General features: G+C 41.4%; 1 protein-coding gene across 2 annotated transcripts in view; it reads left to right on the forward strand.

Annotated features, from left to right (window-relative positions):
* The window catches only part of sptbn4b (spectrin, beta, non-erythrocytic 4b), a 103,615-nt gene that overhangs the window by 20,079 nt on the left and 71,697 nt on the right, over positions 1 to 11,839 (forward strand). For both annotated transcript variants that reach the window (XM_085183866.1, XM_085183865.1), the window contains exons 5-18: positions 4,453 to 4,544; positions 4,691 to 4,771; positions 4,990 to 5,105; positions 6,069 to 6,181; positions 6,463 to 6,650; positions 8,428 to 8,545; positions 8,642 to 8,800; positions 8,891 to 9,193; positions 9,422 to 9,572; positions 9,737 to 9,873; positions 10,162 to 10,311; positions 10,769 to 11,137; positions 11,259 to 11,473; positions 11,643 to 11,780. In XM_085183866.1, the coding sequence (XP_085039992.1) occupies positions 4,453 to 4,544; positions 4,691 to 4,771; positions 4,990 to 5,105; positions 6,069 to 6,181; positions 6,463 to 6,650; positions 8,428 to 8,545; positions 8,642 to 8,800; positions 8,891 to 9,193; positions 9,422 to 9,572; positions 9,737 to 9,873; positions 10,162 to 10,311; positions 10,769 to 11,137; positions 11,259 to 11,473; positions 11,643 to 11,780 (2,330 nt within the window). The remainder of the gene's footprint in view (positions 1 to 4,452; positions 4,545 to 4,690; positions 4,772 to 4,989; positions 5,106 to 6,068; positions 6,182 to 6,462; positions 6,651 to 8,427; positions 8,546 to 8,641; positions 8,801 to 8,890; positions 9,194 to 9,421; positions 9,573 to 9,736; positions 9,874 to 10,161; positions 10,312 to 10,768; positions 11,138 to 11,258; positions 11,474 to 11,642; positions 11,781 to 11,839) is intronic.

Here is an 11,839-nt window from a genome sequence, read left to right on the forward strand (position 1 = left end):
TTTACTGCACTGCAAACCTCTTGTTTGTATGCTTAAAAAGAACAAAGAAGACAAAATGAATATATATGAAATATAATAATGTTCCCTTAAAAGTAAATACAGTGCAGAGAGGGAGCTGCTTTGGCAGAGGTTTGTGCTGTTTGAGTGCTTCTTGGCAAAACTGTTAATTTAACCATCAAATCAGGCTGTTTATAAGGATTCACTTATATCAGTCTATGTGAAATGTGAATTATGTCATGAGCCAGATATAGTTGTATAAGTTGATTAAAAGTTTGTTAAAACAAAAAGAAAAAAATAAATAAAAGCTGTTTTTAATACAGTTTAAGTTACAACATGACATATAAAAATGAAATTTTGATGTTGAGAATTAAAGATATATTGCGGTAAATGCATTTTTTGTTTTTTAGCTTCTATGTGAATTCAACTATCACAATAATAATACAAAAGGAAAAAAAAGCAGAAATTGTCACACAGCATGTGGACATGCAGGGCACGCGTACGTGTCTGGTGCTATTCTACGTTGCCTAGCTTCATTACCTTGTCCTGTTTATTTTGCCATGCTGTAAAGACCACAGACACAACAAGGTTATGAGAAGGTCACGTGAACGTTGCATATGCTAAATCACAGAGAGAAGTATTTTTCACGAAAATTTAGCTCATATTTATAAGCTAATTTGTTCAGTAGACTTACTCCTTACGTGCTTTCTGAATATACCCGACCAGCTGAATCTGTACAGTTTAGGCTACTATAGTGTTAGCTGTCTGCTAGATTTCCCACCATTAGCCGTGAGCTCGGCTGTTGTCCCGTGCTCCTGCTCCCATGAGCCACCAGTCGATGGCCTCTTCAATTTTGCATGTGCTGAGAAAGGAGAGTAGTGCAGAAGAGAGAGAGAGAGAGTGTGTGTGTGTGTGCGTGTGCGTGTGTGCGTGTCTAATTATGAGACAAGTACTCATATAGGGAAAGAATAGCTGGCTGATGGGAAGCGGTGAGCAGAGATGTTCCGATAAATAAGTGCTGGTTGTTCCCTGAACTTAATAATTAACACACATTAAAATCAGGGTTTAGAAATACATATTTCTTCATGTTTCATATTTGAGGTGTAGCACCTGTGCTCCAATAACCAGAAGAAAAGGCTACACTTCTGAAGAAACTAGGTCCAAGAGTTTTGATACAGTCACAATCATAACTTGTAGAGACTTTAAAGGTTTGTTTTGTATATCTTCCTCGTTTTCCAGGAGCAGCTGTGCATACAGATATATGGAAGATGAGTGCTGTATGAATAAAACAATGAAATAAAACAACATGCAAATAATTGAACTGTTATGTTACTTGAAATTAAAATGTTAGGAGAGAAACAGTTATTTTCTCAGTGGCTACGGTACTTCTGATTCACTTCCTCACAAGTTATGTGTCAACCTGACTCACTAACAACAATCCAGTCAGAGGCTATGTTGAATTCCTCTGTAGTCTTTTCAAAGTAAAAGCTCTCAAGAGCATCACACACTGTTTCATGGTGTTTTTTACAATCTCGTTTTGGAAGAAAGTTCAGAGCTTGATGACCTCACACATGGTTATGGTCACAGTTAGAATAATAAAATCAGAAAGGTTAGTGCAAGATAATGTAAAGTTTATCACACTTCTTCTTCATGTTTAAGTTGTAGGACAACCAGACAAAAAGCTGCTTCAGGTCAATGGGGGGAAAAATGAAAAACAAAGACACAAACCTGAACTCAGAGGAGCCACAGCAATAAAGTTTAACGTTCACAGGAAGCAAAAATGAAAAATGAATGAATTTATTAAACAGTTTGACAGTACTTACAAAGTAATAAGTAAACCAGTGTCAAGTGGTATTTATGTCTCTAAAATTGCTCTTCTTTTAGTCGTGTTTAAATAAGAACACTTTTCCTAGAGTTCACCCACATTTTAAGTTCCTGACTGTCTTTTCTCAATTTTCATTTTTATCTTAAAGCCAAGAAAGTCATCCGTTATCAGTGGCCTCAAAATAAGAAGCAGGAAATAAATATAGCCATGAACTTTTAAGGTTTGCTTTTCTAAGCTCAAGTGTCTTTAAGATAAGAAAAACAGACACACACGGAGTCTTAAACTTGGAAAAAAAGGAAAACAAGCTAAACTTAATCTTTCATTTTCATATTAAAATGATGAAGATTAAGGTTCTGTTTAAACTTTAATTAAACTTTAAACTTTTGGGGAGTATTCAGGTGAACTTAACTGGGAAAATGAGGTAGGAATGAAACGAGGAATCTGTGATGTGGAAATTTGAAGAAATGAAGTGACACAGCGAGGAAATAAATAAATAAATAAATAGGGAATAAATAGCAGTTGTAGCACTGGGAGTTTTGCTGTTGCAAAATAGTTTTTGCATTTCAAATCCAGAGGCCCTTTTTAGATCATCAGTAAGGTGATTTAATCAAACACTTAGGTGCTAAGAGTAACGTCAGCAGGCCTGAGAGCGGTCCAAGGTTAGCTGAGGTTTCTGTTGTCACGGTAGCTTTGAGTTATCGTTTCCTCTTGCACTTTTTCTGCCCTCATCTCCACCTTTTCCCCAGCAGTGAAAGTGAGAGTTTGCTTTGCCCAGTCAGCAGGTAGAGCCAGACCACTGCAGTAACTGTACACAGGCAGAAAGAGAGAGAGGGAGGGAAAAGCAGTAAAGAAGGGAGAGGACTGACAGGCGAAGGAAGAGGTAAAGCTACCGTATTTACAGAGCCATACGCAAATAATAACAGACTCTTATTATTTGCTGTCACTTCAGTTGTGTTGCTGCATATGGTTGGCTGAGTGGCATTGTACTGTGTGCAGTGCTTTTCTGCTTAGCTTACACACTGGCAGTGTATCTGATCCAAGACTTATTGACCATCTTTTACCTTTTTTATAATAACTTATTGTCATAAAAAGGCTGTATATGCAGATTCAGGTATTGACTGATGATATTTGACACAGTTTGGAGGTATATTTAATGTCAGGCTCTAATGTTTTATACATTCAATGTGAATTTAAAGATAAGTGTTTTCTTACTTTCTAGTACCTTTTTAGAGAAGAAAGCAGACTATTGAGACACAGTTTACATCACAACAGACAAATCACTAAAAAGGTGTGTGTGTGTGTGTGTGTGTGTGTGTGTGTGTGTGTGTGTGTGTGTGTGTGTGTGTGTGTGTGTGTGTGTGTGTGTGTGTGTGTGTGTGTGTGTGTGTGTGTGTGTGTGTGTGTGTGTGTGTGTGTGTGTGTGTGTGTGTGTGTGTGTGTGTGTGTGTGTGTGTGTGTGTGTGCAGTGTTGCGGCTAACGACTTGAGTAGCAGCTGATTCCAGGGTGCCATGTCCCCAATTACCTTGGATCATGTCACTGTGATGTGATTGGTTGAATGGCTGTCACTGTCTCCTATCATCAGGCGTTGTAACGGCCAGCGTGTTGTCCTCAGGAGGCACGCAGAGCCGTGTGTTTTTAACACCCAAATCCTCGCCTCATGTCATATTTCTCTTTGTTCCTTTGCTTGTAGTTTTTCTTGCTTTGCTGTTTCTTTTTCAGGATTCGGGAATAAAGTCGGGGCTCAGACCTTTGCTCCATTTTGTTTCTTGCAAACATGCTTTGTCACTTGACATCTTGCACATTTTTTATTTATTCACTGCTTAGTTGTGTCCATAAAGTTTATTTAAAATATCAGAGGTACAGCTGCAGGTGGACAAGAAATAAGCTAACCAGCTCTATCTTAAGGTAGATTTAACTCCTTTATTAACGTTTTCATCCTCTACAATTACAATACACATACAGTACAATACATTTTGCACATCCATTCATTGAGTTTGTAATCAGATTAACTGGTGGCCACTCAGAAGCATTTTTGATTGTTTACAGCTTGATTTACTTTTATTAAAGTGAATCCATTTTGCTTAATTCTGGCACTGATTTGTTTGAAGTAGGAAGAGAGTGCAGAAGGGCTAATGCACATAAAATGGCCTGGAGCAGAATTGAACCTGGGCCCCTGCAGTGGTATTTTGGCATGTAGATTTCTTGCTCAACCCACTGAACTACTCCAGAACACAGCAACAAATATTCAATGAGGCTTTGCTAGAGTAGCTTTGTATGATTCTTGTACTGGGCCTTGGTGCACTCTGTCAGATCTGTGTGAGGCAAACTGTTGTAGCTCTTCTCCTTTAGGGCTGTCATCACTTCGAACCTGCTTTTTTCCGCTTCTGATATCCTGATTGCTGCATTTGTCAGAGACCTGAGTGTTTACATCATAGGGATCATAGGAAAACTTTGGCCATGTTTAATATGAGAATGCACCATTCCAACTGTGCACATATGAGAGAAAATTAAGGACGTGGAGTCTTTAAGGTGAACCTATACTTCCAAAAATGAAGCAGCAGCGTGTTTATATGAGTCTCAGGGATAGACAGAAAACACTAAACTCTTGGTTCGCCTTCTTCTTGTTCAGATTCAGGTGATCAAAATAGAGACAGAGGACAACAGAGAAACCCGCTCTGCCAAGGATGCGCTGCTGCTTTGGTGCCAGATGAAGACTGCAGGGTGAGCAGTGAAATAAAAACACAGAAACTAGAAGCTCAAACTGCAAATTTCATGATCATTTAGGTGTTATACTGTATATCTAGTCAGAATGTAGTGAGAGTAATTTGGAGCTCTTTAAGATTAGAAAGCATTTCTCCATGTCGCAGGTACTCTGAGGTCAACATCCAGAACTTCACCACCTGCTGGAGGGACGGCCTTGCCTTCAACGCCCTAATACATCGACACAGGTAGGACACACCTACACAGCATAGAACCAGCTAGAAGTTCACCATGTTTTCACTGTTAGTATGTGTTTTTACTCCTTTTTTTAGATGCAAACCAACAAAAAGACGAAAAATATTCACACACACATTTAAACAAACACGGAGAAGCGGGTGTGACTGACATGACATTTTAAAATCACAACCATACACAAATTTTTGTTTTTTCATGTTGTGCCCTCCAGACCTGATTTAATAGAGTTCCACAAGCTGACACGATCCAATGCAACCCACAACCTGCAGCAAGCCTTTAACATCGCTGAGCAGCACCTGGGCCTCACGAAACTCCTGGACCCTGAGGGTGAGAGTCATGCAAACCACACTCCATGCTGCAATATCCAAAACAGTGCAAAACCTGCTGCACTCAGTAAGGTAGACAACATTTTTCTTTTTTACAGAAATGGGAGACGTGAGATTAACTCACACTTCAAAGGTTCTCACAGCTTCTTTCAAACATTATAAGTTAACTGATTTTAAAACATGAAGCATGTAACAGTACACAAAACTAGAACTAACATTAAATTTTTACCAGAAAGGCAGATGCATATACTCATTCCATTATAATCTTTTTATGATGGATTAAAAAGACAAGGATAAAGGCTATGTAAGGGAAGTTTAAAATGTTTAACTCTTCTAAAATGTGTGGGCGCTGAAAATGTGCTCAGACTTTGTCCAGTGTGCAATAAAAAAGCTTTTTAAACATATATAGCTTTTTTTTTTCTTCTGTGAGTTGTGTGGAAGGGTGAGCCCATGAGATGGCAGCTGAAAGCATGTTTTTTCCCACACATTGTTTTAATTTCTCCAAAACAGTCACGTCTTACAGTGAACTCAGAATTATGCAGGAGAGACATGCACAGATCTGATGTATTAATAAGACTTGAGCCATTACTCAGACTTACAAATCTTATGGACGAGTGACCGTGGTGCTGATCTATACTAGAAACAATCAGATCCTTGTATATTAAGAGGAAGAAAGAAAGACAGTGTACTTTATTGATCCCTGTGGGGAAATTCCTCTCTGCATTTAACCCATTCACTCAGTGAAGCAGTGGGCAGCCATTGGGCGCCCAGGGAGCAGTGTGTAGGGACAGTACCTTGCTCAGGGGTACCTCAGGGTAGCTGTTCAGGGGAATCGAACCCCCGACCTTCCGATCATGGGGCCACCACGCTACCTACTGAGCTATCCCTGCCTGAAGAAGTGCCGGTCTTAAAGGTGATGCTAACTCTTCTATCTTTCCGTTTCTATCACCTCCCTCCTGTGCAGATGTGAACACCGAGAACCCAGATGAAAAGTCCATCATTACATACGTGGTTTCCTATTACCACTACTTCTCTAAGATGAAGGCTCTTATTGTGGAGGGGAAGCGCGTTGGCAAGGTAACGAACACACGCTCTCACAAATATGCCTACAAAACCTGCATACTGACAGCATCAGAGAGGAGATGAATGAGCCACTATTGCTTTAAAACATGAAGGGCAGGCAGTCTGAAACAAATAATATCACTGTAATATCACTTTACTAGCACGTGCAGATCTTAGAAGAATTTAAATATTATGATTCTTAAAGGGTTTCTTGGTTATTCCTGCCTTTTTTTGTTAGCCTCATACGTCAATCTTGCTCTCAGAATCTCCTCGCAACTTTCTTCTCTCTGAACCAGGTGCTAGACAACTGCGTTGAGGCAGAGAAGATTGTTAACCGCTATGACGCTCTGGCATCTGAGCTCCTCGAGTGGATAGAGAAGACCATCGCGGTCATCAGCAACCAGAAGTTTGCCAACTCGCTGACCGGAGTTCAGCAGCAGCTGCAGGCTTTCACCACCTACTGCACTATAGAGAAGCCCATCAAGTAAGTTTGATGATTCTTTAAAAATACCAGATTAACATATTTTGTCATTTTTTTAACACCACATGTACAAACCCAATTTCAAAAGAGTTGTGACGCTGTGTAAAACGTTTGATTTGATTTGGAAATGTCTTAAACTCATAAGAAACGGTATAATTGGAAGAATTTGATGACAGCAACGCATCTCCAAAACCTTGGGGCCAACTTAAAGCTGGGAAACAAAGTGATACTAAAAAGAAGCAGCTGGAGGAACAACACCAACTAATTATGTAAATATGTAATGCAGTGGTCCCTTGCTATAACGCGGTTCACTTTTCGCAGCCTCGCTGTTTCGCTGATTTTTTGGGGTGCAATTTTGCATGGTGTTTGGTTTTTTTTTTAGTTTTTTTTAACAGCGCATTGTGTTCTGCGTCCTGATTGGCTGCACACCATTGTCAATCAATCTGGTGCCATGTCTCCTGTACAGTACAGAATGTGTTCAGCTTGTCAATTTTACATAAATCTTTAATCGCTAGCAGTGTGACTTTGAAGTGCTGTACTGTATGTTTGTAAGGTTTCTCCCAACAAACGCAACAATGTCGACGAAACGTTTGCACCATCAAAGACAACTACGGTAGCCTTTGGTTTCATTGAACTTTGAGAGTGTTTAAACAAGAGAGAAAAGTGTGAAAATGTTCATGCCTGTCTGAGAAAAGTGTATAAAGCGTGTAGTGACGGGTTTTAGTCTTAAAACATCTATAATAATTGGAAAAAATAAAGTTGGCTACTTTGCTACTCATCTATCACCTATTTTTGGAACATGACTCCCACGATAAACGACTAACCACTGTACCACATCACACATAGTAAAATAAGCTTCGGTTTGTGACTGCTACCAGTAACCTGGTGTGCGATTCTGACCAGCTGTGATTCAAAACAGTTAATCTACAGCTTCTCAAGTGTCAGAATTAGTTGCTTATATCTGCTTTACAAAGTAATTTATTATTTATTAATGTAATTAATGCATTTAATTTATGCCAGTCTTGTGAAAAATATACTGTTGTGCTTATACCATATACGTTTTATGTTTCACCCTATTAGAGAAAAATAAGATTGCTGTGTATGTGTGTAGCTGTGTCAGTCAGAAACATTACTCCCCTGATGGAGTGTAAGCGTCTGAAGCCAGAATTATGTGAAACAGTAGCTAGAGACAGTTTATACTTTACATTAGTTATGAGAGTTATTGTGTGTATTTTAGATTAAGAGTGTAATTTTATGTGACTCCTACTAAAGTGCAGCTTTCCTAAACAAGGTATGAATTTGTTGGCTCCTTTTTTGCTCACAGGATGATGTCACTTCCTTAACTGTAAAATTATACATTTGAATGTTTGGTTTTTTTACAGTGAAAACGCACAGAGTACTAGACTCATGACACCTCAGAGTGTACTGTCAGCAGCAATGATACCCACAGAGTAGATACACACACACACACGTCCATACTCTTGCTATGATACAATAGGCCTTGTTAGGCTCTGGGTGACTTAAGCAGCTCACAGCCAGCTGTTGACTTGTGAAACTGGCACGAAAGCAGATGTGCATACATATTAGTGGATATTTTAATAGAAGACGGTTCTCAGACTAAATGTAGACTCTCTGTGAGTAATTAATGAGCACAACCCTGGACAGCAGACAGAAACACGTCTGTCAACAAGCTTTCGTGCTGTTTGAGTAATTTTTTGCTGAGATGACTGTGATACTGTGACACTGACCCACCAACTAAAGCTTCCTGCTTCTCATCCAGGTTTCAGGAGAAGGGTAATCTCGAGGTCCTTCTCTTCACCATCCAAAGCAAACTCAGAGCCAATAACCAGAAACCCTATGTGCCTAATGATGGGAAGCTCATCTCAGACATTAACAAGGTCATACACCCACAAGCTGTGTTGTTTATATTTTATATACAACATTTAATCCTTTCTCCAACACTGTTAATCAGTTTATTGTCATTCATCTTCTAGGCCTGGGAGAGATTGGAGAAGGCAGAGCACGAGAGAGGTGTAGCTTTGCGGAAGGAGCTGATTCGTCAGGAGAAGCTTGAGCTGTTGGCTCAGCGCTTTGACCACAAAACCACCATGAGGCAAGCCTGGCTCAATGAGAATCAGAGACTCGTATCGCAGGTAGGGGGGACAAATGTCTCAGTATATTACTGGTACTTGTTTCATTAAATCTAAGATCACAACTTTCTTTGTTTTCCCCTTTGACTTCAGGACAATTTTGGCTACGACCTACCAGCAGTCGAGGCAGCGATGAAGAAGCACGAAGCCATCGAGGCAGACATAGCCTCATACGAGGAAAGAATTGGCGTGGTTGTGGAACTCGCCGCAGAGATGGAGGTGGAAGGATACTACGATATCCGGCGTATTTTGGCACGTAAAGAGAATATCCTGGGCCAGTGGAGTCTGCTGAAGGAGCTGGTGGCTGGGAGAAGGACCCGGCTGGAGAAGAATCTGGCCTTGCAGAAGACCTTCCAGGACATGGTGTACATGATTGACTGGATGGAGGACATGCAGGTACTAGAGAGCGTGAGAGACGTAAAATGAAAAGGACACTACACCTAAAATACGAGTACTGGGGTCAAAAGAAACTCTGTAACTAGAGTCCTACATACACTTCAGTTTTTTCATGTGTGTATATAAACACAGATATCAATATTTATTATTGAAACCTCTGGTTTCATCATTTCTTCTTCCATTAATTTCTCTCGCCTTTCTTCCCTCCCGTTGCTTCATTCCTTTCAGGTCCAGCTGCTCTCGAGAGACTTTGGGAAACATCTACTGGAGGTGGGCGACCTGCTGCAGAAACACGGCCTGCAGGAGGCTGATATTACTGTGCAGGCTGAGAGAGTCGAGACGCTCAACACTGCCGCACTCAAGTTCACCACAATAGAGGGTACACTCATGTACACACACATTGTGTTGCAGTGAAAGTGTTTTATTTTATTTGTCTTTAGCAATGATTGGAAAACTGGTATTTAAGGCTTTGTGTGAGTAGGTTGATATCCTGTGTCTGGCTCACGGTTCTAATAAATTTAATGCTGTGTCTCATTTTTACAGGTTACCAACCATGTGACCCACAGGTGATCTGTAACCGTGTCAACCATGTCTCTTCCTGTCTGGAGGAGCTGAAACACCTGGCAACTAAAAGACGTGCTGAGCTCGAGGAGTCAAGGAAACTGTGGGCCTTCTTTCAGGTGAGATGGGTCAGCAGGTTGTGGGGAAAATGGCAAGATTAACTTGCCAGGATTATTCCTAGGACCCAGTATCTGAGGAGCTTGAATGCTTCAGAAAGCTTTGAACATTTTTTATGCCCCATGCATGTCTATGGGAGCAACCAGGAGTCCCCACACAGACATGGCGACAGTATGCAAACTCCACACAGAAAGACCCCACCCTGGATTCAGGCCACCCAATCATTAAACCTGTTCAGTTTTCCATTACAAATATTGTCCTGCTTTAAAACTTGTCTTTTGTCCTATTAGGAGCTGGAAGAGTCGGAGGCCTGGATCAGAGAGAAAAGCTCCATCCTGGGAGCTCAGGGCTACGGGAAGGACCTGAGCAGTGTGCTGAGGTTACTGCAACAGCACAAGACTCTGGCTGGGGAACTGCTGGCTCACCGCTCACTACTGCAGGTGCGTGTTTTCAATTCTGCACCTGGTAAATGTACTGCTGTAAGAGTTTTTCTCCAAACTTCACAGACTTCAGTAAATTTATGCATTTACATTTATACATTTCTTTTAGTTCATCTAAAAAAAACCATCCAACTTCTCCTAACAGACCATTTGGAGTTCACGTTTTGAGGATGTATCTGCTGGCCCACATTAAAAGCTATATCAGCCCATAGCTTTTATATGCTATTGGTTGATATTAATTTCATGTTCTCCTTCTTTTACTTTGAAGCACCAGGTGGTCTCTTTAATGAAAACAAGAAAGAGAACAATATGAATATCTAGGGTCTAGATCTAGGGTCTCCAGGTCTCTTGGTCTTTAGGGTTTATTTGTTTTTCAGCCACATGCAAATCGAACATTTTCTCAAGCCAGAAGTGGCCATTTTTCAATTGAGTCAAATTTATCTTTCCTCCTATCCAGAACACCATGAAGCGAGGGAAGCAGATTCTGAGTGAGAAGAGCTTTGGCACAGCGGGGATCCAGGAGCGCATCATGGAGGTTAAAGGCGAGTGGAAGAGGCTGGAGGACCAGGCTGCGCAGCATCTCAGCCACCTGCAGGAGGCGCTCAACTTCTTCCAGTTCTCCACAGAGACGGACGACGTCGTGGCCTGGCTGCAGGACGCTTACCGCCTGGTGTCCAGTGAAGACTTTGGACACGATGAGTACTCCACTCAATCGCTGCTAAAGAAACACAGAGGGGTCAGTGAAGCCATTGACAAACATCGTTTGCATGTAGTGGCACTGCGCAAACACATGGTGGCGCTGCCCCTGCGGTACCGTGAACAGGAGGTGGGTACGGGCGCAACAATCAAACAAAAATAGGATGTTTCACTTCCCATGTCTTTATTATTTAATAAACTTTTTGTCCGACCATCTCGTCCTGTCTCCTCTTCCATCCTCCTCTCGGCAGGAGGTGCAGGTTCGTATGGGAGAGGTGGAGCAGCTGTACACAGAGGTTGCTGAAATCGCAGTGCTCAGACAGCAGTGGCTTCACGACGCCCTCGCTGTGTACCGCATGTTCAGCGAGGTCAACGCCTGCGAGCTGTGGATTGACGAGAAGGAGCAGTGGCTGGAAAGGATGGAGATCCCAGAAAAACTGGAGGATGTGGAGGTCGTGGCACACAGGTGAGGAGGAGGGGAAGGAGGACAGAATGGCTAAAGGCAGTTGGTTTTACCATCTCAGGCCTACCAAAGCTTAGCTGGGTGGTCAGTGTCTGTCTTGTTGTCTAAACTGTTACCAAGAATTGGCTGAATCCAACTTTTGCAGTTCAAAACTACAACCCTCATGTTGCAGATTTGAGAGCCTGGACCAGGAGATGAACAGCCTGATGGGAAGGATCCTGGATGTTAATCAGATAGTTCAGCAGCTCCTGGATGGAGGTCATCCATCTTCTACAGAGGTCAGAGGTTGTCAGGACCACCTCAACTCTAGGTACTGAAACAAAAGCAACAATCGAAGTGATAACAGTAATTACAAATTATGTTTTCAGT

This window comes from Neolamprologus multifasciatus, chromosome 14 (genome assembly GCF_963576455.1).
Source record: "Neolamprologus multifasciatus chromosome 14, fNeoMul1.2, whole genome shotgun sequence".
NCBI classification, from domain to species: Eukaryota; Metazoa; Chordata; class Actinopteri; order Cichliformes; family Cichlidae; genus Neolamprologus; species Neolamprologus multifasciatus.